The 26164-nt window shown below is 37.7% G+C and overlaps 1 protein-coding gene across 1 annotated transcript; it reads left to right on the top strand.

Annotated features, from left to right (window-relative positions):
• Positions 1–273: 273 nt before the first annotated feature.
• Positions 274–26164, top strand: LOC130070411 (polyunsaturated fatty acid 5-lipoxygenase-like). The gene is made up of 11 exons (XM_056234787.1): positions 274–288; positions 347–481; positions 604–807; positions 1057–1143; positions 1524–1693; positions 1819–1931; positions 18181–18272; positions 18381–18551; positions 20007–20136; positions 25632–25739; positions 26076–26164. The coding sequence occupies exons 1-11, from the start codon at positions 274–276 to the stop codon at positions 26162–26164; spliced, it is 1314 nt and encodes a 437-aa protein (XP_056090762.1).

A 26164-nucleotide genomic window follows, 5' to 3' on the forward strand; every position in this document is an offset into this window, starting at 1 on the left:
GTGATGCAAGACTGGAGAGAGGATTACATGTTCGGCTATCAGTTTTTGAACGGCTGCAATCCTGTCATGATCAGGAAGTGCAAGGAAATTCCAGACAAGTTTCCAGTCACACATGAGATGGTGAAGGACTTTCTGAAGAAAGGAGTCACACTACAAGAGGAATTACAGGTCAGAAACTTTAAGACATAAATCACTTGAACAGTCGGTCAGTTATCAAATTCAAGACTTACTTGCGTGTATTCTTACATCCTTCACATAATTTAGTTTACATAAATGACTCAAATCAATGTTATTTCAACCCATGAACTATTACTTCTAAACTTTGCACCTGTGGACATGTTTACAGGCAGGAAAAATCTACATTGTGGATTATGAAATACTGAAGGGAGTCCCAACATCCAGCGATCAGCTCTATTTGACTGCACCCCTCTGCCTGCTGTACAAGAACAGATTGGACCAAATTGTGCCAATTGCCATTCAGGTATCTGTCCCATAAATAATCAGTATCAAATGAAAACATAAATTAAAAATAAAAGTGCCTTTGCTGTGAATTTACTAACTGAAGTAAAAATATCCTGTTTGGCTTTATTATATCTGAATCAGCTCAATCAAACCCCAGGGGAAAAGAGTCCAATCTTTCTCCCGAATGATAATGAATATGATTGGATGCTTGCCAAGATGTGGGTGAAATCTGCCGACTTCATTGTACACCAGTTGGTCACGCACCTTCTCAAGACACATCTGATATCAGAGGTTTTTCAAATGGCCATGCACAGACAGCTCCCTCCAGTCCACCCTGTATACAAGGTACATGTCTCTCAATACACAGTTATAATATTTAGATTCAGGGCTAAACTGAAGATTGTAGTTTCACATGTCAATTTATTGATGAAGGGTTGCTGGTTCTGATGTCCTTAACTTCTTTTCATCCATGGTTTAATGTTAACCAAAAACCTCCAGGGAATGACATGAAAACCACTGACATTTTTCTGTTTCAGGTTATGCTTTTAAATCAGTTTTTATGATTTAATGCACATGTTTAAATGCTTCTTACAGTTACTGAAACCTCATGTTCGTTTCACAACTGCAATCAATGCAGTGGCTCGTGAAAAACTCATCAATGAAGGCGGGATCATCACGAAGGTAGCTTTACACCTAATTTAATATTTCCACACATAAACAGCATATTGCTAGGATTCAAAGCGATTCTATTCATATTTGATTATTTAGTCTTTTTCTGGCAAACCATAAATTCTGTCCTAGATATAGGTTTAAAGACGCACACGGTGTTAACAAACCTTCATAATGGCCTGAGCCATTACCTGACTTTCTGGCTTGTGATATTCTGTCTTTTTGCTGAATGCTCTTACTTCTATTTCATAGGCTACCTTGTATATAGTTAACTGGTGTTTGCTTAAACCGACAGACCTAATAGTTCCTAAATTTCAAAAAGTCAACGGGTAGGCTAAATAAGTGCTGAAAATATTTAGGCAAAATATTAACTGATTTCTTGGTATCCACAGATTAGTAGCCTCGATGGAAAAGGGATAAATGAAGTGATTAGAAGTGCCATGGAGACTTTATCCTATGAGTCCCTGTGCTTCCCTGAGGACATAAAAGCTCGAGGAATGGAAGATGCGCCCAAGTACTATTATAGAGATGATGGCATGAAGATCTGGGAGGCAATATACAAGTAGGTGTTGCAACAGTTCAGATCATGTACTACTAGTGCAAAAGTACAAATTAGTTCACATACACTCCAATAAAAAGTTATTTTTGTTAATTTGTTCATTTTTCATCTTTTTGATCTTTCTGTAGTTTTGTGTCTGCTGTGGTCAACATCTACTATGACAGCGATGAGAAAGTTCAAGGAGATGAGGAGATTCAAGTATTTGTTAAGGATTGCCACACTGGCATGAACAAATCTCCCAGTGAGAACAGGTTTAACTTATAAAAGGCCATGTTTACACCTGGTCAATCGCATCACAAGAGGATGATGCTAAACACAGGTGTAAACGGGGTCTAAATGTTTTGAGCTAGTCCTCTTTCGACCACTTCCAGAGGTTGTCGAAAACCCATTTGACTTGATTGCTTTCATAGCATATGATTCATTGCTTTCATAGTGTTCATTCATGATGTCGAATGGATTCGAACAGTCACTAAAAACTAAGAACTGTCACTAAAACACCACCTATTTTACGCCTACTGACCAGCCTTTTTATGGGCAATGTGGAATTGATAGATTCTTTTAGATTAAGACCAGTTACTGAAAGTGGAGTTTTTAAATGTATTAATTTACATGTATTCATTTAGCAGACGCTTTTATCCAAAGCGACTTACAAATGAGAACAATTAACAGTTAAACTAACTGCAAGTGCTATGACCCCCCTCAGTTTCATCTATGTCCATGTAATTGTTTTTTTTTTTTTAAATAAAAAATAGAATAGAATAGAAAGTGTTAGTGTTACTGGATCAAGTGCTGCTGAAAAAGATGGATCTCCAGCTGTTTCTTGAAAGTGGCTACTGACTCAGCCGCTCTGGTTGAGTTGGGCAGATCATTCCTCCAGCAGGGAACAGATATGGTAAAGATCAGAGAAAGAGATGTTGTGCCTGTTTGAGATGGTACCACAATACGACATTCGCTTGCAGACCGCAAGTTTCTGGATGGCACATAAGTCTGAAGTAATGAGTTTAGTTAAAAGGGAGCAGTGCCAGTGGTTGTTCTGTAGGCAAACGTCAGTGACTTGAATTTAATGCGAGTGGCAACTGGCAACCAGTGCAATTTTGTGAGGAGAGGAGTGACGTGTGCTCTCTTCGGCTCATTAAAGACCACTCTGGCTGCAGCATTCTGGATCAATTGCAGAGGTTTGACAGAGCTAGCTGGAAGAGCAGCCAGGAGAGCATTACAATACCAGTCTGGATAGAACAAGCGCTTGGACAAAGAGATGTGTAGCATGCTCTGTTGTGCAAGGCAAATCTACATGACTGGGCAGTTCTAGCAATGTGGTCTGTAAAGTTCAATTGATCATCAATTACAACCCCAAGATTCCTGGCTGACTTTGATGGAGTTATGGATGATGAGCCTCGCTGAATGGAGAAGTTGTGATGAAGTGTTGGGTTGGCCGGGACCACAAGTAGCTCTGTCTTCACAAGATTTAGTTGAAGGTGGTGGTCCTTCATCCAGCCAGAGATGTCTGTCAGACAGGCTGAGATACGAGCAGCTACCGTGGGATCGTCAGGCTGGAATGAGAGGTAGAGTTGTTTGTCATCAGCATATCAGTGATAGGAAAAGCCATGTCTCTGAATCACAGATCCTAGTATCTGGTGGTTAACTGTGTCAAAGGCAGCAGACAGATCCAGCAGGATAAGAACTGAGGATTTGGAAGCTGCTCTTGTCAGTCTCAGAGCTCAGAAGAGATCTGGTTGAAAACAACTCGTTCAAGTGTTTTTGCGACAAATGGAAGAAGGGAAACCGGTCTGTAATTTTCCAAATGTGCTGGATTGAGAGTGGGTTTCTTAAGCAGTGGGGTTACCCGAGCCTGCTTAAAAGCTGTGGGAAAGGTACCAGTGTGAAGAGAGGTGTTCATGATGTGTGTGAGCAGGCCCGCAGACAGGGGGGGACAAACGGGTATGTTGTCCCGGGCCCAGGGTAGGGAGGGGGGCCCAGAACTGGGCCCTCATTAAATTATGGAATAATTGTTAAAAAAATAAATAAAATAGGCATATTTGTTGAAAAAATATCTAATATTTGAGTTACATCAAAGCTTTTTATTCGTTTTCTTCCTAATTGTCCTTGAAATAGTGGTCAAGAACCCTCCCCCCCCCAAAAAAACAAAAATGGTTTGGCCACTGATCGAAATATGATGTTGTCATTTGATTTGAAGTTCAGTAGGCTAACGTTACGCTCAAAATGTCCGGTTAGCACAAGTCCGGTGCTCAGAAAACAGAAGAAGAAAATAGAGTCCTTCGAGATGTCCTAAACAAATATTTTTAAAAAGCTGGTGACGGTGAAGCTGGAACTAACGTTAGTAAAGTCAACGTAGAGCAAGGTAAGAAACAGCGCAGCCAACGTTTATGAGTGTTGTCAAAGACCCGGCACTTCGGTACCAAGTCGGTACAAATTTCTTTTTAAACGTCACGCCACGGTACCAGGTTTTCTCAAACCCGGGATGCGCGTGCCCATAGCGCGTGCAGTTGCGTCCTCTTCATAAAAGCGCTGAGACATGGCGACCGGCGGTGCTGCTGCTGTGGCGGCTGTTAATCCACTTGTTGATAAGAAAGGAGGAAAGAGCCACATATGGAAATATTTTGGATATTAGCTCATAGTAGCGACGCGGCGCGCTCGTTTTTACAGGCGTGCCTAAGTTCATTGTTGCATAGCAACGACAGACGCCACGGGAGAGCACGCGCTTGTGGAAAGGAGAAAGCGGTGCGAACTGCGCTCTCCATAATGACGAGGAAGTATTAGCAAAGAATTAATTGATTTCTAGCCCTTGCATTAGCTTTACTACTATTTATGGAGATGAGAAATAAAAAGCCGGCTGAAATGCATCACTGTCATCATCGGTGAACAGATAATGGGTCAGATCCGAGTCTATTTTTGCTGCGCTGCTCATGTTTAAAAGTGAAAGCACACTTTTGATGGACAAAAAATAAATATGATTTCACACAAAAAGTGCCCAAAATGCACAGTTTATGCATGTCTAGTGTGTTTTAACAAGAACTGCAGTAGGCTATGTCAGAAAAGAAAATAAAGACATTTATAGAAAACGTACCCATTTAAACGTGTTTTTATTATTCATTTTGGGTAAAAGTATATGGTGTTTTATAAAAAATAAAAAAAATCGTGGGGGGGCCCCATCTAAGATTATCTTGTCCCGGGCCCAGGCAAGACTGTCAGCTGGCCTGTGTGTGAGTGTGGGTACAATTGAGGAAGAAATGGCTTGAAGTAGATTAATGCAAATAGGATCAAGCGGACAGAAGGTTTTGAAAAGCATGCGAGAGTCAGAAGAATTGTTAATTTTGTTGTGATAGTAAGTCATTTTAGCAGTAGAGATATTAAAAGAGAAAGAAGAGAGGAGGGATTGATAAAGACCAAGGTCTGTAGGATCTTTCGATTTGCGCCCCTTCCTCTCTGCACCCCTGAGTTTAGAACGATGTTCTAAACGCGGAGAACATCAGATAACCAGGGGGTAGAGGGTGTGGCGCGGGCTGGCCTGCAGGAAAGGGAGCAAAAGTTGTCCAAGCAGGATGTTAAAGTGGAGAAAAGAGTCTCAGTTGCACTGTTAGCATCTAGTGTTGAGAGCTGATCAGGTGGAGGAAGTGTGGATGAGGCCAAAGAGGATAGGCGAGAGGGTGAAAGTGAGCGTAGGTTCCGCCGAAAGGTGACCTGTGGAGGAGTGTGTGTTGTGTTCTGAGGCAGGTTGAGGTTGAGAGTGAGGAAGTGATCTGAGGTGTGCAGCGGAGTGACCAATGAATGGTCAGTGGAGCAGTAGCGCGTGTAAATAAGATCCAATTGGTTACCTGATTTGTGAGTAGCCGCAGTAGATAATCATTTGAGGTCGCATGAGGCAAGCAGGGTGTGGAAATCAGCAGCATGAGGTTTTTCTAGGTGGATGTTGAAGTCACCAAGAACTATGAGAGGAGTACCATCTTCAGGGAAGGATGAGAGTAGATCAAGCTCCTCCATGAAACTGCCAAGTTGACCTGGGGGACGATATACAACTACAAAATGGATTTTAATAGGACGGTAATAGGATGGTAATTGAATGTGATTCAAATGAGCTGTTGTCACACAGAGGTGGTAAAGGATCAAATTTCCAGCCATTTGAGATGAGCAGACCAGTACCTCCACCCCTTCCTGGTCAGACGAGGGGTGTGTGAGAAAGTGAAGTTAGTGGAGACGGCAGCAGGTGTGGCAGTGTCCTCTGGTCTGATCGACTAGCCTGGCCTGAATGACTAGAAATAGATGTAATGGAATCATCTTGGTTTACAGTGGACTGGCAGTTCCAGAGACCAATTGGAAAAGAGAATAAATTGTTAGAAGACACTGGAAAGGTACACAGGTTGTTAGGATTGTACTGCGTCCGACGTGTGACATTTGATTTACGTCTGTTAGTAATAGTAGGGATTTGAAAACACAGTGTAAAAGAGCTCACAAACAGAAAGATCAGAAGTTGTGTAGAATAGAAAGGAAACAACAATAAAATAAAATAAACAACAACAATTTAATAATCAAGTGCCTTGTCTGGATTCTTGCTCGGTGGCAACGAAGAGCCGCGCTAAAATCTAATGAGAAAAGTAAACACTCACAGATTGATCTTCTTTCCTGTTGTTCTACTGCTTCTTCTGCTTCTTCATTATTTATTTCACATATTCGTGAAATGAAAAAAAATAAGGCACCTGGAATTGACAATATTCCTACAACATTTTTTAGGGAGTGTGCTAGAGTAAATGCTCCTTTTGTATTATTAATGTTAAATTTATCAATATACCAAGTGAGTTTAAACGTGCTAGTTATTCCATTATATAACAAGGGTTGTAAGTTAAATATGGTTAATTATAGGCCTATTTCTATTAATGGAATGAAAAAAATAGTCAATGACCAGATGGCTCGCTCCACGGCTTTCAAGACCTTTATACGCCTTAAGCCACGAAGGGGGCTGGGCTGTCCTATTCTGAGGAGTGGAAGCGAGACCAGAAGGTGAACACCGCCTCTCGTGCTTCCCCTCCTTCCAGGGGTAGAGCGTGGAGGAGACGTGAAGCAAAAGGGAGAAGAGAAGATCTCAGGGAAGTAATCCAGACTAATCTCTCTGAGTGCTATAGTTTCCCAGAGGCAAAATAACATCTGCCTCCTTACCTTATCTCAATTCTCAGAGCCAGAGTTGGCTAGTAATACTGAGTTGTAGGCTCCTGAGCCTCCTTTGGTGCATCTGGGTGGGGAGTGGTCACTGCTTTTGAACTAGAGCGTTGTTGGGCCTCCTCTCGCTATAGAGATCAGTTCTATTAGAGGCCTCCGCTCCTGAGCTCCGCCCATTATTGTGTCAGGCTGCTAGCCCTGTTATGTAGCTTCCTTGACAGGCGTAGGACATAGCCTATGTCTGAGCTCATAGGATGAATACACTAAGTGTTTGGCTCTCTGTGAGCCTCCTTGGCCACTGCAAGCATTGTTAGGACTCCCGTTCGCTAGAAAGACTTATCTTACTAAGGCCTCCGCTCCCTTGAGCTCAACTAGGATAGCAATTGCGGGTTGTAAGCTCTCTGTGAGCCCCCTTGCAAGATATTTTGCTAAGTTGGTGAGCCTCCCTGGCTACTGAGAGTGTTGTTAAGCTTCCTCTCACTAGAGAGAGTTATCTTTATTTAGGCCTCCGCTTCCCAGAGCTCTGCTAGGATAGCAATTGCGAGTGGTAGGCTCTATGTGAGCCTCCTTGCAAGATGTACTGAGCGTGGGGCGTTGTTAGGCCTCCACTTCATTTTTCAAGAGTCATCATACTGAGGCCTCCGCTCCTAGAGCTCGTATAGCCGGTAAGGTAGTATGCTAGGTCGGTAGGCCCTCTGGGAGCCTCCTTGGCTACTGACCTCAGTGTGGAGTGTTGCTAGGCTTCCTCTCATTATGAGAGTCATTGTATTGAGGCCTTCACTCTGCGAAGCTTCACGGTCAGTTAAACTGAGTGTTTAGCTCTTTCTGAGCTTTCTCTGTACTGCCCTTGGTTTAGAGAGTTGCTAGGCCTCTTGTTTGAGAACTCCACTCTTCAGGGCTGTTAGGCTCTCTGGAGGCATTTTGGATGCTGGCCTGAATATGGATGTAGTTAGGCTTCCTCTCTTTAGAGTCATCCTGTTGAGGCCTCCGTTCTTGGGATGAGGACTCCTTTGACTTAGCTCAGGCAATAGGGCGTTCATCCCTTCAGCATGGCGGCGTGGGTATTCCGTTCCCCATAATACTCTCTAGGGGACACAGCACAAGTTCCCTTCCGAAAGTCTCAGGTTACGCATGTAAGCATGGTTCCCTGAGAAGGGGAACAAGACGCCGCTTTCCTTTGCCATGCTTCCGGCATGCACACATCTCCTTCAGACAAGAAGTGGATGGCGTATTTTACAGGTGCCCTTTTATACTCATGATCGCAACACTAATGACGTCATAGGCTACCGCCTGCCAATGTCAAGTTCATTGTCAGGTTTAGACTCAGCTCACCGGTCAGATTGGATTGTTTACTCTTTTAACTTGTGGCCACGAGAAATAGATGTTGTCCTCTCAACATATGAAGTCACAAGAAAACACAAGGAAAAATATATTGTTCCCTTAAAATAGAATCTCGAGGCTATGACTTTATTAAAGTAGAACTGAAGCCTACCTCTCTCATTCGCCACAAATCCAAATGTTATATTTTAAATAAGCGTATCTGTTCAGAACGATTACATTTAATTTCCGGTTTTGTTCCTGTCAAAGTTTTGTTCTTTTCCAGTTTACGTTCCTTGAACCAGTTCGGAGTCCTGCTTAAAAGTAAAAAATGTCCAATAATTTACTCAAGTAAATGTAATGGAGTTAATGTATTTTACCCACCTCTGCATGCACTCTCAGCATTTGGCATGGTCTCGTGGCAGTCAGAGCAGAAATTAAAGCTGCTGCTCTCTGTATGTTTTTCCGTCGTCTAGGTTTACGTTCATATGTAAATTAAGCAAGCTTATTTCGTCCATTAAATCGAAAGATCTAAAAAAGCCTATACATTTACCCACCCATAGACACTCCCCTTGAAGAAATCAGGACAGAAGTGGTTGAAAGTGGACAAAAGAGACGGATTAAAACACCAGGGGTCTCATTTATAAAACGGTGCGTAGGATCCTTACTAATACATATCCTCATCTGCATATCATTTGCATATGATTATTCATCCGCATGATAACATGTTTAACGGTACAAGACATTAGGAAAATATGAAATACGGATCACATTACATTAATAAAAATCATTTAGTAGTCTATCCTTGCCTTTTTTTAAAATAAATAAATCAAATAGAATAAAATACATTTCAGAGAAAGTTTTTCTCAATATTTTCCACTGGCCAAATATTATTTCTAATTGATTTATATTTTTAATGCAAACAGATTGGCCTTGTTGTGTATTATTTGCATGAACCTATTTTCTCAGACAATCTGCTATTATCATTATAAGCAATTATCTCTGTAGTTAAAACATTAAACCACAGCATTCCAGAGGAAGAGTGTTCAAAAGTATTGCATTCACAACAAATATTTTTATTTATTGAATATTAAAAATGTTGTAACTTCTCAGTAATGATTTCATGTAGTTTAAGTGTCTAACTCCTATAATGAGAATGGCATATTTAATCTAAATGACTGTCAAATAGTCTTTAAATATCATCTCATAAACTGTATAAGCACACCATAGCAACCATATAAAGTACCCTAGTAACCATACCAAAAAAAAAGAATAAGCTATATCTCAGCACCAGAACATCGTACAGACATGGTTGTTGACTCGTATGCAATCATGTTCAACACCCTAGCAACCGAGTTGCAAGTTTTGCCGTTAGATATAGGCAGTAGATTTTCTGTCTAAAAGTGACCAAAAAGACATTTAACTCCAGCTCACCAAACTGCTCCATCTCCAAAACGTTTGTACGCATGGGCAGGGGCGCAACTACCCAGTGTCAGAGGGGTATGCAGCAACAATTTTTGCGCCCCCCACCCCGCCCCCCCCCCCCCCACACACACACACACACACACAAAAAGAAAAAAAAAAGAAAAAAAGTGTGCCATGTAATAAGTGAGCAGGAACGAGTGAGAGCTAACACAGATAAAATAAGTGCAAAATTGACATTTATTAATACAATTAAACTACTCCACCGTGATGAACCCCCCTAAAAAAAGAATTAGCTCCATTGGAACAGCAATAGCAGTGTTTCTCACAGGATTTTAGGTAAAAGTGCACTGTAACAAATTGCTGTAAAAATTACAGCAACTTACTGGCAATTTTGGTTGCCAGTAAGCCTGTAGATTTTACAAGAGTACTGTAAATCATAAACTACAATTATACTGTAAAAAATACAGCACACCTTTAAAAAAAGCAAAACAAGACCAGCTGTGAATTTACAGTTCTTTACTGTATTATTTACAGTATGTTACTGTTATTAATAATGCATTGAATTAAAACCTGAGACAACTCATTTCATTTGAGGAAATTTGCCATTAAATAGTTACACCGTGAGCTAATTTCATTTGAGTCTACTAAGAAAAAGACTATGAGTTAACTAGAAACATACATTTAACTAAATCCTACTAGACAACAACAGCACACATGAATAACTTTAATGTATCAACAAATATACAGTCACTGCCTTTAAATAAAGCATCATTCCGCTTAACCTCAGTGTTTCTCTGCTCCTCCTGAACTGAAGCACAGGCTCTACTCTTCAACACAATGGTGACACACAAAACTCAGAAACACTTTAAATCCCAACAGAACAAACACTAACAGATCTCCACTATATCATTGTGTGCAAAACCACATACAATCACATGAAGTAATTCACATAATTTTACTTTTTTGTTTAGTACATTTGACTGTGAGATTTTTCAGGAAACAACTGACTTCAGCCACAGCCTTAGAGGAAATCCACTGAAGAGAAAAGAAAACATTAAATCTGTGAAGATCTCAGCAGAGGAGGATTAAACAACTCCACAAACAGCATTACCAGCTTCACTTATTACTAACCAGACTCACTTTATTTCTGTCATAATCAGACTTACTGAGAAATAGCTGAGGGTTAGATGTTGATGATTTATTGAAAATATTTCATTTGAAGTTACCATGATCGTGATTAGTGTTTACTTTAGTTGGGCTCTTGACTCTTGATAAGTCGAACATTGGTTCCACTTTGGCTACTATAACCATGTCTTTATAAGACAAATTTGTTATGGCAATAGAAGTCAAGTAAAATGATTTACAGGTGTTGATAGAGGTCTATTGATATCAGCCTTGACAACAGCTAGTGGCTGATCTTGACCAGAATAATTTTTTATTATGAAATTGAGGTTGTAATATATTTCACCTTACTGATTGTTATAGTCGTGTGATTCTACAGCATGATGATGTTCAGTTGTGATTATATCAGGTAATTTGTGTTTGACACATATAAGATTTACAAAACCTTTCAATCAACTGGAACACACGTGTATCAAGAATCAGCATATGAACCTCAACTATGGTGACAAACATAATATAGATAGATCAAGTCTGAACATCACAAATCAAGCTACTAAAAAGTCACATCAAAAAACAACAACAAAAATAAAAGCACATGGTAAGAATAAAAGAAAATAAGACAATTCAGCTGCATAATTTAATCATGCTGCAATGCATGCTGGGAGTTATGTATAAAGGTGATACCCAGCATGCATTGCAACATGAAGCGTTTCATTTGAGTGTCACCATTGTTGAGATTCATACGCTGATTGTTGATGTCTGTGTGTGACTTAATAACATGATGTTTTTTTAAACTATCCATGCCATTTTGTTTTTAAAATCATTCAAATGGTAATGTTGTTAAATTGCCTTATGGAAAATCGCTATATTAATCAATTATATGGAAAGAACCGTATGACTGAGAAGACATTAAACTCCGGGCAAAAGGAGGTGCTACTGATCTGTAAGCTCTTTTGATGACATCATCAATACACAGTCAGAGTCGCCAGAATTCTTTTCTCTTGGCTTTATTGCTATAACTATTGTGCATTATAAACACACAGGTAAAGCAGCCAGAGAAAAACTAATGTTGCAATGTCAAGGGTAACAGCCCAACTAAAGCCAACACTTATCACCATCATGGTGACTACAAACTAAACCATAAATCATCAACATCTAAACCTCAGTTAATTCTCAAAAAGACCTTGACAAGTGACACTGGTAATGAGTTATTTACTCCTCCTCTGCTGAGATCTTTAGATATGTACTGTCTTCTTTTCTTTTCAGTTGATTACATATATGGCTGTGGCTGGAAGTCAGTAGTTTACTATACAATCTAAGTCAAATTTACTAAACAAAATAAGTTATTTTCTGTGCATGTATTTATGTGACAATAAATGTGAAATGTGAATGTATATTTATATGAATGACTGCTCAGGAGAGTAAATGCTGAAATGACGTGTGATTTTATGTGTTTTTGCACATAATGATATAGTGGAGATCTGTTAGTGTTTAATGTTCTGTTGGGATTTAAAGTGTTTCTGTTGCGTTTTGTGTGTCACCATTGTGTTGAAGAGTAGACCCTGTGCTTCAGTTCAGGAGGAGCAGAGAAACACTGATGTTATGCTGTGTGTTGCTTTATTTAAAGGCAGTGACTGTAGTTGCTGATGTATTGATTGTAGTTGCTGATGTATTGATGATCTTTTTGTTAAGTTTGTCAATTCAGGTGTATGCTGTTGTTAACTAACAATTATCTGCAAGAGGATTGAGTTAAACAGATGGTTTGTTAACTCATTTAAGTTAATTTTATTTTTTAGTGGACTCAAATGAAATAAAATCACAGTATAAATATGAAATGTCAATTGACCAATTTAAGATAATCGGTTTCCTCAAATTAGCAAACAATCATACTGTAAATAATACAATAAAGAACTGTAAATTCACAGCTGCTCTTGTTTTTCTGCTTTTACAGGTGTGCTGTATTTTTTACAGTTAATTGTAGTTTATGATTTACGGTAATCTTGCAAAATTTACAGGCTTACTGGCAACCAAAATTGCCAGTAAGTTGCTGTAAATTATACAGTAATTTTTTACAGTGGGGTAGGTGGACCTCTGTTTCTCTAGGGGGGTTCGGGGGCATGCCCCCCCGTAAGAAAATGTTGTGTTCTTTAATGTTAAATTCATCAGTCTGGTGCACTTTGAGAGTTCAAAATTAAAAGCTCCAACCCATATTCAGGGTGCAAATTAAACAAAGAAAAATTCAAACCTCTTTTAGTAAGTGTCTGTCTACATTACACTACTACATAGCCTAATAATAGTTATAATATTAATCCCATGATAGTAATAGCCATATATTGTAAAACAAATGCACTGAAAAATAAAGGAAACTTTCATAATTAGTTTTTTAGGCTACTAATTTCTATACTTGAAAGATATAAGCACATGATGACATGTTTCATGGGCCGGTGTGTCAGCAAAAAAAATAACGCTGACTTTTTTTGACCAATGCATTAAACAAGCGCCGCCAATTAAGCAAAATAAAAATAAAAATGAATGGGCCGCCGATGTACGAGTTTTATGGGCCGTTAAGAAAAAGAAAAAAAAGTATGAGAGGTATCGGCCGAAAAAGCACGTCGGCCCACCGGGAATCCCGGTAGTCCCGATGGCCACAGAGATATAGGTAGCCTATGCCTGGATGTCACACTTTAAATCCTACCTGTTGGCTTTCAGCATGCACTTATTTACCTGCTGTCGCATCAATTGACATGCCATCTCCTTTTCCCTCTTTCTTTCTCTATTTTTAGCCCCACAGCATTTTGTTTTATCCATCTTTTTCGACGACAACTCACTACTCGTATCTGCTCGCTCAGCACTCACGACGCCCCTGTCCGCTCGCGATATTACCCCGCCCCCCTTCTCCATGAGGGCGCCTACTCTAGCCTGTTAGTCCTCTAAAATTTTATATAACATTGAAGAAATGCAGAAATGATTTAGAAACGCACAACAGCAGCTACATATGGAAAATACAATATATATATATATATATTTTTTAAATGAAATTTTAATTATTTTTTTTTTACCATCGCTTTGGCGCCCCCCATGGTGCTGCGCCCCTATGCGCCGCATATAGCGCATACCCACTTTTTGCGCCACTGCGCATGGGTCAGAGTTTGTGTGCAGGTGCGCAAATTTTCCTGTCAAGTTTGTTTTTATAAATCACAACTTATGCGTCGGAAGGCGTACGCCTCTTTCAGGGCTTGTTTTGTGCGTATGAAACGGTTATAAATCAGGCCCCAGGTGTAAACGGGAACGTGTCTCAATTAACTAGTGATCCAATCAGCCAAAACGCATCTTAATACCAGGTGTAAACAGGGCCAAAATGTCAGTGTTGGTCTGTGGAAGCATGCATGATTGTTTGTATTCTTGTATATTCTATATGCATCTTTGTGTGTTTCAAGTCACCCTTAAATGTGTGCACAAGTTAAATGCGTATTTCTATGGCGTTATATATGTGCCTCATTCCTGAGCGAGTAATTGTAAGTTTTGAGCACAGAGAACTATATTTTGCAAGCACATTGCATTATATTTTGAACAGAAATTAACAATCGCAAAAAAAAAAATCGTTTGAGCAAAGAAAAAACGATTCCGTGCTCAATGTATTTACTATTATCCATATTAACGTGCAATAATAACCCCTCTCACGCAGTTTACTCAGGTGCTCTCACAAACTTATTCTCTGCGCTCCTGTCAAGTCCCTCTCTCTCGCTCAACCTCTTAATTCTGTGCGCGCTCAACTCTTGACACACGCGTGCTCAACCCTTGACACACGCGCGCTCAAGTCTTGACACACACGCGCGCTCAACTCTTGACACACACGCGCGCTCAACTCTTGACACACACGCGCGCTCAACTTGCAACAGCGTTACAAGCAATGTTCCCTCTAAGCTGCGCGCGTGCGCGGCCGCGCACTTCTGATGCCTCGGCCGCGCATTCTGAAGCGGCGGCCGCGCAGAAAAGAATATGGTGTGTTCACACCGAACGCAAATTTAATTATTTGCGCGAGTAGATTACATATGATACAAAGTCAATGCAAAGACGCGAATAGACGCATCATTCGCGCGGCGGGCGTTGCGAATGACGCGAATTGGGCGACGCGTTTGCGCGAATGTCTTCTGCACAAGTTGAAAAATTTGAACTCGAGCGAATGTTCAAGCGTCTAACTAGACGCGCATTTGACGCTCTATTCGCGTTCGTTGTGAACACACCATGCCACGCAGAGGACTGACGCGAAATGTGTGGGGAAATCCATTTGATTGTCGTTTAAGTGAGAAATAATTTCAGTGCTCTGGTCAACCGCTATAGAGTGAAAACTGGTGAATGCAGTTTACAGGTTTCATAGAAAGAGAACGATGTGAGCGCGTGTGATTGGCAGTGAGTCGTGTGTGCGGACCAAATAGCTCAATACGAGAAACGCATAGATATGTGAAATAAAATCACATCATAATGTTTTAAAGAAGAGTGGTTTGATTAAAGTGGTGGAAATAATTAGGTTGGTGGACACAGAACGGTAACAATTACACACCCACCGCATGCAAATTCAAAATACATCATTAGTTTAAATAGATCACTTGTGTGCATGGGGGAGTTTCAGGGATGGTTAGATTATAAAAGAGTTCACATATTCACTTTTCTTGAAAATATTTAGCTATTAGATCTATTTAAATGCTTCAGTTTGTTTTCATATTATAATAATATAATATGTTAACAAATTGAAGCATTTAAACTGATATTATATTATATCACTTAAAATACTTCAATTCGTTTTTTATATTATATTATGCCTATATTTTATTATATTATAAGCCTAAATAAAGAATCTCACAAGGGTATTGTTTAGGTTATATTAGGCCTATATTTTATTATATTATAAGCCTAAATAAAGAATCTCACAAGGGTATTGTTTAGGTTATATTAGGCCTATATTTTATTATATTATAAGCCTAAATAAAGAATCTCACAAGGGTATTGTTTAGGGCTTATTGCCATTAAAAAGTTTGAAACCCCCTGCTAAAGAAAATATTGGAAATTCATAAGCAATAAACAATAATTTAACTTTGATGGTTTAATGCTTACTGTACACAATTAATTGACTGTACAAAAACACTTTATGGTTTTCCCAAACCATCTCAGTGTAACAGCTTACTTTTCTTTCATACTATATTCTATTATTGTAAAGAATTGAACTGTCCAGCAGAAGATTTTGTAAATTATTTTTCATAGGATTTCTTGGTAAAGACTGTACAGTTAACAGCACTGTAAAAAAAAAAAATCAGGTAAGCTAAAATGTGCTTCATTTAGTGACTTCTTAATTAACTGCTTGTTTTTCGAAAATATGATTTAATACCAATAAGTTACATCAAGGGTCAAATAAAATAGAAATGGCACATTCAAGTTAAAAGTTACAACTGAATGTTGAAACCATTGTGTTTGCTGTACAGGTCAGGTATAAAGAATATTTTTGCTCAGGTGGCGAAAAATGTCCGCCCAATAGAAAAAAGTTTTGCTCAGCAAGAAAAAAAATTAGAGGGAACATTGGTTACAAGTGTGCCACAAAATCAACCAATCGGAAAATTAAAGGTCAATTGTGATTGGCTGTTGGTCTCCAATCACCACGCAGCACAAAGAAGACGAAAAAGGAATTTTATGGATAGATGTCTTCTCTAGTATGGAATGCCAAAGCTGACTTAATTAAAAATAAAAAAATACTTAAATAAATATACGAAGAAATGTAAAAAAGCAAAAATACATAAATAAATACATAAAGAAATTTACAAATAAATGAGTATTTATACTTTTATTTCCTTATTTATGTATAATTGTATTTTTTCACACATTTATTTTTTTATTTATACATGTATACATGTATTTATTTCCACTTTTATTTATTTCCACATTTATTTATGTATATTTGTTTTTTTGTCTACATTTATTTATTTTCACATTTATTTATTTGTATATTTATTTATCCCCCCCTCCTATTAAATAGGTATACAGCATCATGTCAAGTTCTTAATATTAATCGATAAACTACTCAGTTATTATAATAATAAGGCACTATGGCTGTTATCAGTAAAATAAAATTAACAAAAGTCATTAAGTCATTAAAAGTCAAAATCTTAATACAGAGGAGAATGTTTTTACACTACAATTACAATTGCATAAAAGTCATTATGAGATTAATGTTAAAAATAAAACATTTGAATATAGAAATATGAAATGATGGAATCAATTAAATTGTACGTTTAAATATGAAACTGTAACAGCCAGTAGGTGGCGGTAAGTCACTGTCTTAAACGAGTGAGTCATATCATTAATTCAGACCGATTCATTCAAATACTGATTCATTCAGTTCGGGGAAAAAACACCACCTGTTATGTTCAACTGTACAGCTCAGGTATCAAAATTATGGAGGGGCGACGTGGCACCAACATTAATAAAAAAATGTCCGCATTTAAAAATGCTATAAAAAAGCCCATGTATGAGATCATTTTATTATAATTTTTTCCCCGAACTGAATGAATCAGTATTTGAATGAATCGGTCTGAATTAATGACATGACTCACTCGTTTAAACTCGGGTAAATAATAAATGTACAAATAAATAAATGTGAAAATAAATAAATGTAGACACAAAAACAAATATACATAAATAAATGTGGAAATAAATAAAAGTGGAAAATAAATACATGTATAAAATAAATGTATAAATAAAAAAAATAAATGTGTGAAAAAATACAATTATACATAAATAAGGAAATAAAAGTATAAATACTCATTTATTTGTAAATTTCTTTATGTATTTATTTATGTATTTTTGCTTTTTCACATTTCTTAGTATATTTATTTAAGTATTTATTTATTTTGAATTAAGTCAGCTTTGGCATTCCATACTAGAGAAGACATCTATCCATAAAATTCCTTTTTCGTCTTTGTGCTGCGTGGTGATTGGAGACCAACAGCCAATCACAATTGACCTTTAATTTTCCGATTGGTTGATTTTGTGGCACACTTGTAACGCTGTTGCAAGTTGAGCGCGCGTGTGTGTCAAGAGTTGAGCGCGCGTGTGTGTCAAGAGTTGAGCGCGCGTGTGTGTCAAGAGTTGAGCGCGCACAGAATTAAGAGGTTGAGCGAGAGAGAGGGACTTGACAGGAGCGCAGAGAATAAGTTTGTGAGAGCACCTGAGTAAACTGCGTGAGAGGGGTTATTATTGCACGTTAATATGGATAATAGTAAATACATTTATTGAGCACGGAATCGTTTTTTCTTTGCTCAAACGATTTTTTTTTTTTTGCGATTGTTAATTTCTGTTCAAAATATAATGCAATGTGCTTGCAACATAGTTCTCTGTGCTCAAAACTTACAATTACTCGCTCAGGAATGAGGCACATATATAACGCCATATATTTCCACTGTTTCCAGTCTCTCTGAACACTCGAGAGGAGTTAGTCAAGTACCTGACCGTTGTGATATTCATAGCTTCAGCACAACATGCTGCTGTCAACTTTGGACAGGTGAGATTACACACTTTCATATCATCTGCAGGAGAGTTAAAAATGGCTAGGCAACATTATGGATAATTTCTATAAGCTAATATCTGTGAGTGAACTTTTATGTTGCAGTTTGAGTGGTATGGCTGGATCCCCAACAGTCCTTCCACCATGCGCAAGCCGCCTCCCGACCAGAAGGGCAAAGTGGACATGAAGTATATCATGGAGAGTCTGCCTGATCGTGGACGTTCCAGGACGACTCTAGGAGCAGTTTGGGCCCTCAGTCGCTTCCAGACGGATGAGGTTTGATGTCTGATTTGAATAGAGAACATGACAGCAGTCTAGTCTAAATCAGTGTGAAAAAGAATTAACCTGTTACCAGCTGAGGGTACAGAGCATCAAAGTATGAGTTAAAAAAAAGGCCAAAGATGATTTAAAAAAAAAAAAAATATGTAGGCTCAAATACATTTTAAATTCTTATTGTTGTAGATTGTTTGCTTGCTACAGTGTATATTTTCTGCGGCACTGCCAACATACAAGTATTTCAGTCAGGTAGTGCAATTCTTTTAACTGACCCTTTGCTAAGTCCCAATTTAAAAAGTCATCATGTTTGGGGAGTAACATAATATTTATCTATTCGCTTAAAGGTGTTACGCATTTAAAATATTAAATATTAGGTGCTCTGATCTGTTATAGTCCAGTATACAGTAAATCATAATAATAACTGCGCTGTTCATTGCACACCGCAATTTTAGTCTGCATGCAAAGAAGAGGGCAGCAAAAAACTGAGAATGAAACGTCTACTAGTACACTAAATATAATGTGCCACTTCACACTTTTATATCCACACATTTTAAAATTCAAAACAGTGTTGAATAAGTAATACATAATGTTACAAATTAAATTTTAAGCAAATTATTCTGTGTATTTTGTAGTGCAATACATTTCTTCCAATCCTAACAGGCAAGCTTTTGCTCTTCTATAATGTCAGTAAATGGACGTCCTGTGTGTTTGGATATATTTAAACTAAATGCTCTCAAAGTTATTGAAGAGATCATGTATCTTGTTTCTGGAGCACATATAACAGTGACAATTATTTTTGATAAGTTTTGATTAAGGTCACAGACGGGATAGTAAGAAAACAGTTCCCAGTATTGTGATTATGTAGTAGATTAGTAAAAGATAGATTCAATTTTAATTTGTTCTAAATAAATTAGTAAATTAGAAAGAGTTCTGTTCACTCACACTAATGTTATCAGCTCTCTGTAACACATTTCCACCTACAACTTAAAAACGTATTAGTCAGATCAACTCATTATTTAAGATCTTGACTTAAAAAAATGTGTTGAATCTTGTACAACTTATAAATTTAAGCTAAAATTGGTGAAATTAATGGAAAAATATATGACTTATTGGTCATATAATATTTTTACAGTGGTGTAATCGGCTTCTCTCTGTTCATCTGAATGTAAAAAGCATTTGCACTAATTCTGATCTCTGCTGATCTGCAGTTCTTAATCATGTTACCGCATTATTTTACAAGTTCTTTAAAGAAACACTGCAAATAAAAATGCTTTGCAATGTCAGACTTCATTCCAATAATAATCCCAGAAGAATCCACAATACTTTGTTAGTTTTATAAGCTTGTCTGAGTGATTGATAGTAACCAAGGAGGCGGAGCTTAGAGAAGGGTCAGTTAACCTTGTAAAAAGAAAGAAAGATGTTGTTCTGCTTTCTGAAGAACTTACTTTCCCCCAGCTGTTCTTAGGCACGTATCCAGAGATGTGCTTCACAGAGGAACCAGTGAAGGAAGCCATAAAGACATTCCGCAAGAAACTAGAAGAGGTGACCAAAGAAATCAGGAGCCGGAATGAGGGATTAACATTTGGTTATTGTTATTTGTCCCCAGACAAAATCCCCAACAGTGTTGCAATTTGAGAAAATATTGTGCCAGGAAAATATTATTGTCTTTCTTTTTTATTCTTTTCTTTAATCATATAAACTTGCAAATGTATATATCCATACTGTGGTATTAATTTACTCATCTTTTGATTCATTTATTCATATTCTTTATTGCTCAGATAATCTATTGTTTGTAGTCTATTTTAGATAATCATTTGACTTATTTTTTACCTTACAGTTAAATTGAGATCTTACAGATCTTATCTTCTATATTGATTTTGCGATGATTATATTGTATACACATGAATGCTGTAAAGGAAATTTTTTGAGATTGTGAACAACTCTGACAGCAGTTCAAATGGTTCTTACATTTGCTCTTTTCACCTGGAAAGCTCTTATAATAAAGAAAGCTTTAATAAAATAAAAAGAAATAATGTTTTCCATTACATCTATTATCAAGATATTGTTTTCTTTGTGATATCATGACAACTGTTTTCTTTTTTCATTATAAAAAAACACACATTTAAAGGCTATTATTCATAGCCTGACTTCGTCATACTCATATTCTAGTCAGATGTGAGTCTGATACTGCTCCATAGGGCTTTGATTATGAGGCGTGTCTTAACCGAACCAGGAAAAAAAAAAACTCTGCACTCAATTGGATAGACCTACAACCAATGAGAGCAACGCAGTAAGTCAACTACTTTGCATAGCACAGTTGTCAACTACAGAACTCAAATGCACGCACGCTGGAAGAAGTAAAATAACGAGTGTTGCTTCTTTTACTTGGTCCTCCATGAGTGCGACCAAAGGAGAAACTGTAACCCATTAGTAGGATCTAACACCCCGGAAAAAAAAATAAAAATAAAGAAAAGGAGGAAAAATATCTACTGGGTCTGAGCTCACCAAATACCTATAAATCTCAACCTATAGAAGTATCTGGAGTCCCGGGTTCGGGGTCTCACACCTTGCTTTAATCAAAAGAAAAGAACATATGATTAATCATTTTAAATGTGTGTCTGCACTTGTTTAAGTTAATGTCTGTAGTACTAACTGGACAAATAAATAAATGAAAATAATATTAAGTAAACCAATTAATAAAATTAAATATGAAATAGAATGAATTAATAAATGATAATGAAATGAATTAACAGATAAACCAATCAGATCACTGAACAGTAACTGTTTACTGGAATTTCATTCCCTTCAATGTGCACGGATCACTTTTCACACATCACATGAGAATCCTCTTTGACAAATCACCATTTGAAAACAAAATCATTGACAATCAAAGAAAATAAAATATAATAAGAAAAATGAAAAAAAAAAAATCAGTTTGTGCACACTGCAGTATGAGTGCTATGCAAATGATTCAGTTCCGTTAATGTGAATGTAATGGACTCAGTTCATGTGAATATGGCTCAGTTCAATTCGTTTGAATGTGACTCAGTTCGCGTGAAAATGAAGATGACTCAGTTCAGTTCGTTTGCATGTGAATGCCTACTAAACTCTTTGCAGTGATGAAAACTGAACGTGAAGACAGTCCCCGATGACGCAACTCCTCCACAGTGGAAATCCAGCGCGCTCTCCCTCACGGCGCGACTCGACCAGGATCACAGAGCGTTGAAACAATCCCAACTAATGTAACAAAACAGTTCAAACACCCTTTTAGAAAGATATTGACAACGATGATTCAGATTATCGACAGCCACACATGTGGTTCACGATCTCTCTTTTCACTGAGCTGGCGCGCATATGACGTAAGCTCTCATCGACAATACTTTTAACATTTATAACCTTTAAACATTATTTCCATTACATAAATGTGCAAACAAGTTCTAACAAGTATACTTACAGAGCATAAATGCTTTACATGTGTTATATTGCACACTCAATACTCAATTATGAACAGCATTCACCATCCACATTTTCGTATATTAACAAACACAAACTTAAACAATATTTATGAAAATACACAACAATTGTGACTTACCTAATGTAACAAAACAGTTCAAACACCCTTTTAGAAAGATATTGACAACGATGATTCAGATTATCGACAGCCACACATGTGGTTCACGATCTCTCTTTTCACTGAGCTGGCGCGCATATCAGCTCTCATCGACGCAATACTCTTAACAATTTTGTTGCTCAGCAAATACAAAATAATTACAACAAAAAAAAAATAACATGTCTGAACATTTCATGCATTAGGAAAGAAAAAATATATATATAATCAAGACAAAAAAAAAATCATACATGAAAAATATATAAAGCCTCAATTAATTGGGTGGGTTACAAAACCACAACGACCACAGGGTTTTCATCGCGTCCCATCTTCTTAGTGAAAATCGGAGCCAGCTGATAAATTAAACTTTTGCCGAATCCCGTAGGAAGGACGGCAAACATCTTTCCGATCGACAAATGGCTTGATTGCAGTTCTCTGTTCGTCTATTAAAATGAATGCGCTGTCGATTTCTTTTACAACAGACGCGATAGCGGAATCAATACATCTCAGTTCTCCAGCGACAGTCATCTCTGAGGGAAACCAGTTAAGCGCTCTTTGATAACGTGATGATTACGTCCCTGCAGATCATCTGTCCATCATCTTATAAAGCCCGCCCTGGCAATTTGATTGGCCCGGACATTTTTTGACCGATCATAATTACTCCTCAATGGAGCGAGTCCAGACCGATCTTCCCGACCCAAAAATGTTGTGGGCGGGGTTCGGGCTGGCATCCAGGCTATATTATTCAGGTTATAATTTACAGTCATTTTTATTCGCTTTGGTACTATTTTAAAGGTGTACATTTTCAAAACTCTTAGTACTAATATCACAACAGATCATCAAAAGGACACTTTTCGATTTGTTTTAAATTGTTTTAGTACAATACTCAAAATCACAAATGATCCTTTTCACAAAACAAAATAACTGTTTCATCTATATAAATGTTTCATTCAAAGTAGCTGCCTTTCATAATGCCATTACTATCAAACTTTTGATTTGCATCTCTTCTTGTTCAGTTTAATACATGTGTCTATTATTTAATCCAACTGATCTTAATGGTTAATCAATTAATCATTTGGTACACATATATATTTCTATAGATATAGTGGTAACACTTTATTTTAGTGTAGTGCTGTCAAACGATAAAAATATTTAATCGTGATTAATCGCATTAATGTCATAGTTAGCTCGCAATTAATCACACATTTTTATCTATTCTAAATGTCTCTTGATTTCTTTTTGTCCCATCATTTTTTCTAATTTGAATGCACTTATCAACATAAAAAATTGGATCGGCTTGCTTTGTGCAAATGTTTTTTATTGAAAACAACATTGCCAATACTGTTCAATTTCACACTAAAACATTCTCACTTGGAGCAAATAATCTCTCACACAATGTAACACTGTCATCAATAAAAGGGTGAAAGAAATAATACGAGGTCCTGATATTGACGAGGGGGCGGAGAATTTGCATCAGCTGTGTGTGTGTGTGTGTGTGTGTGTGTGTGTGTGTGTGTGTGTGTGTGTGCTTGGCCATCAAGTGGTAGGCTATTTCACACTGGACGTGCTGCGATGATAGCTCAGTTCACAACGACAAAACACACAGATCACGTCGGTCTTGTCAAGGGAAACTTTCAATTCAGAATCTTATTGGCATCCATTTCGGCGCCTCGCGCTCGTCATCCACTCAAAACGTAACGTTAACCAACTATTTGGCCGGCTCACAACAAGTGTGTTTCCGGTCAACCTGGTCTCACCGAATTCCGTGAAATGAACACGGACCCTTAACTCAAAATCTGTGGCAGTTTCACGGAATCGCCGAAAATTCCGTGATGGGCCCACGGAAATGATGCCTATGTAAGTTAATGACAGGCAGCATCCGTGGTCCACACACGGATTCCCTGTTCGGACCTGCGCTCCCCCAATTGACGTCGTTTTATAATTTGGAAACGTATCGCTGGGTTTACTTTAAAAAGTACTTCACTTTAAATATTTATTTTTAAAGTGATTTTAACTTGATATTGCATTGTTCTGTCGTCGTTTGATCGCTATGATAACTTCTGGTCAGTGGTCTGTTCCGTGACTGTACCACGTAATATTCAGTCTCACTGCAGTTCGTGATATGGTCACGTAATTTAATATATTGATTCTTGACACGGACACGCTAATTTAGTTATATTTTCGTGATAATGTATTTCTAATAACTAATGTATTATACATTTTTATTTTCTCTTTTTTCAGCAGAAAAGACCAAAAGGGCCTTTCGGACTCAGTCGACCCATTATTGTTGGAGGAGAAGTTAACTGAGGAGACGGAAAGCTGCAAAGGCAAATCTTCGCAATGGTATGTATGTATTGGTTTTAACCCTAAATCAAACATTTTATCAAGCATTTGTTGTTTCATAAACCTTTTCTTACAAAACCCATAGCCCAATCAGTACAAACATAGTCTCAAAGTCTTAATAATTCACAAGATTTAACAAGTTGTCAAATTTGTATGATACTCGTACATATTTGTAGCCTGGGAAAACCCAGACAACTTCCGGCAAATTTAGATTTGCTCTTCAAGTAGTCTGGCAAAGAGCTCATTCAAGATCATTTCTAATCCGTCGAAATTGATTTTGTACATTACAAGGAACATCACTCGTTCGAATCAGCTATCGCGTCTGTTTTAAGCGATTTGAACGTTTCCTTTTTGTTAAAACCCGAGCAAAGAACAACACTCGGAGATGTTTCTCCGCCGCTCTGCATACGTCATCTCCTTCATCGCTCTGATTGCATTTGAGTGACGTCCGTTGGTGACGCCCCTTTGGAAATGATTTGTCTATGAAGCTTTGCCAGACTATAACTCGGTTACTACTGAGAATGGTCTGGTTTTAACCAGGCTAACATATTTGTATACTCGTACATAATTCTGCAGCTTTTACTCCTACTGCTGTCATTGGCTACTGCCTCAATTCCTGTACATATTTATCGCGATATTTGTAAATCAGTTGCGCCCCTTCTTGGAAAGTAGTTGGATGTTCCACACACTGTCAGAAAGTTTATATTAATTGCATTGCATTCATTAAAATTATTACAAATTGGACCCTGTCTGTTTATTTTCCAATGATACATAATGTCTCTCCACACCTCATAACTTACCTCTGTTTGCAAGAGTGGAAAAGCTGATCTGACTTGTCACATGACATCAGATACTCGATTATTTTGTCATAATCAGATCAGTTACACTGCTGATAACTGTCCCGTTTGCATGTAAATCATGCTATTTTTAAAGAGTTCATATGATTATTGCTTGCTATTAAAGACATACTTTTACTCATAGAAATGCCCACATATCAGTGAACTTATTACATAAAAATGCTTTTAACATTTAATTATGCAACACTCTTTTACAGAAATAAATCCTACAGTTATATATAAATTGACTACTTGCATGTAAAAATAAAAATTTCATTCCTTTCTGTTTTGCAGGATTACTTAATCTCTACAATATCAAACTCAACAGTTCTTTTAAGAGCCAACCCTCACAAGAGCTACGAGTGAGTCGCAGCGAATCCTGCTGTGAACAGCCCTTCCCAGGTAAAGTTTCTAGAATATTTCAATCAGTATTTACTCATCAAATGCTCAACTGAATCGGATGGTAAATTAACTTAATTATAACTGTCTTAATTTATGTTTCAAGAACAATAGCAATTGCACATAAAGTAAGTGGACTTTCTTGTTTTACAGCAGAGAAGGAAGACCCGTCCTTATATCAACGCAAGCTAATCGAATTAGTCCTTTGTTTCGGGTGAGGAAGAAACGTCTGGTGCCCAAACAAGACAGAAAGGTGCACAAGTCCATTGGTATGTCTTGTATTGAAACTGCTGTAATATGTAGTACATAATTTGATGTTGACAATTTTACATTGTACAGGTTATCACTTGGTTTTTGACCAAGTGAAGCTCTTGAAACAAGTGACAGAAGAGTATGTTGTCTTGAAAGAAATCAAGCATCAACTATGA

Source organism: Rhinichthys klamathensis, unplaced genomic scaffold (genome assembly GCF_029890125.1).
Source record: "Rhinichthys klamathensis goyatoka isolate OS25496 unplaced genomic scaffold, OSU_Roscu_1.1 h1tg000406l_1, whole genome shotgun sequence".
Classification (NCBI taxonomy): Eukaryota; Metazoa; Chordata; class Actinopteri; order Cypriniformes; family Leuciscidae; genus Rhinichthys; species Rhinichthys klamathensis.

Bases quoted from the DNA above. Each gene is read 5' to 3' on its own strand.
- LOC130070411 (XM_056234787.1), top strand. The intron at 18,552-20,006 runs GTTTGATGTCTG...ACTTTCCCCCAG, and splicing joins GTCGCTTCCAGACGGATGAG to CTGTTCTTAGGCACGTATCC. The intron at 25,740-26,075 runs GTAAAGTTTCTA...TACATTGTACAG, and splicing joins CTGTGAACAGCCCTTCCCAG to GTTATCACTTGGTTTTTGAC.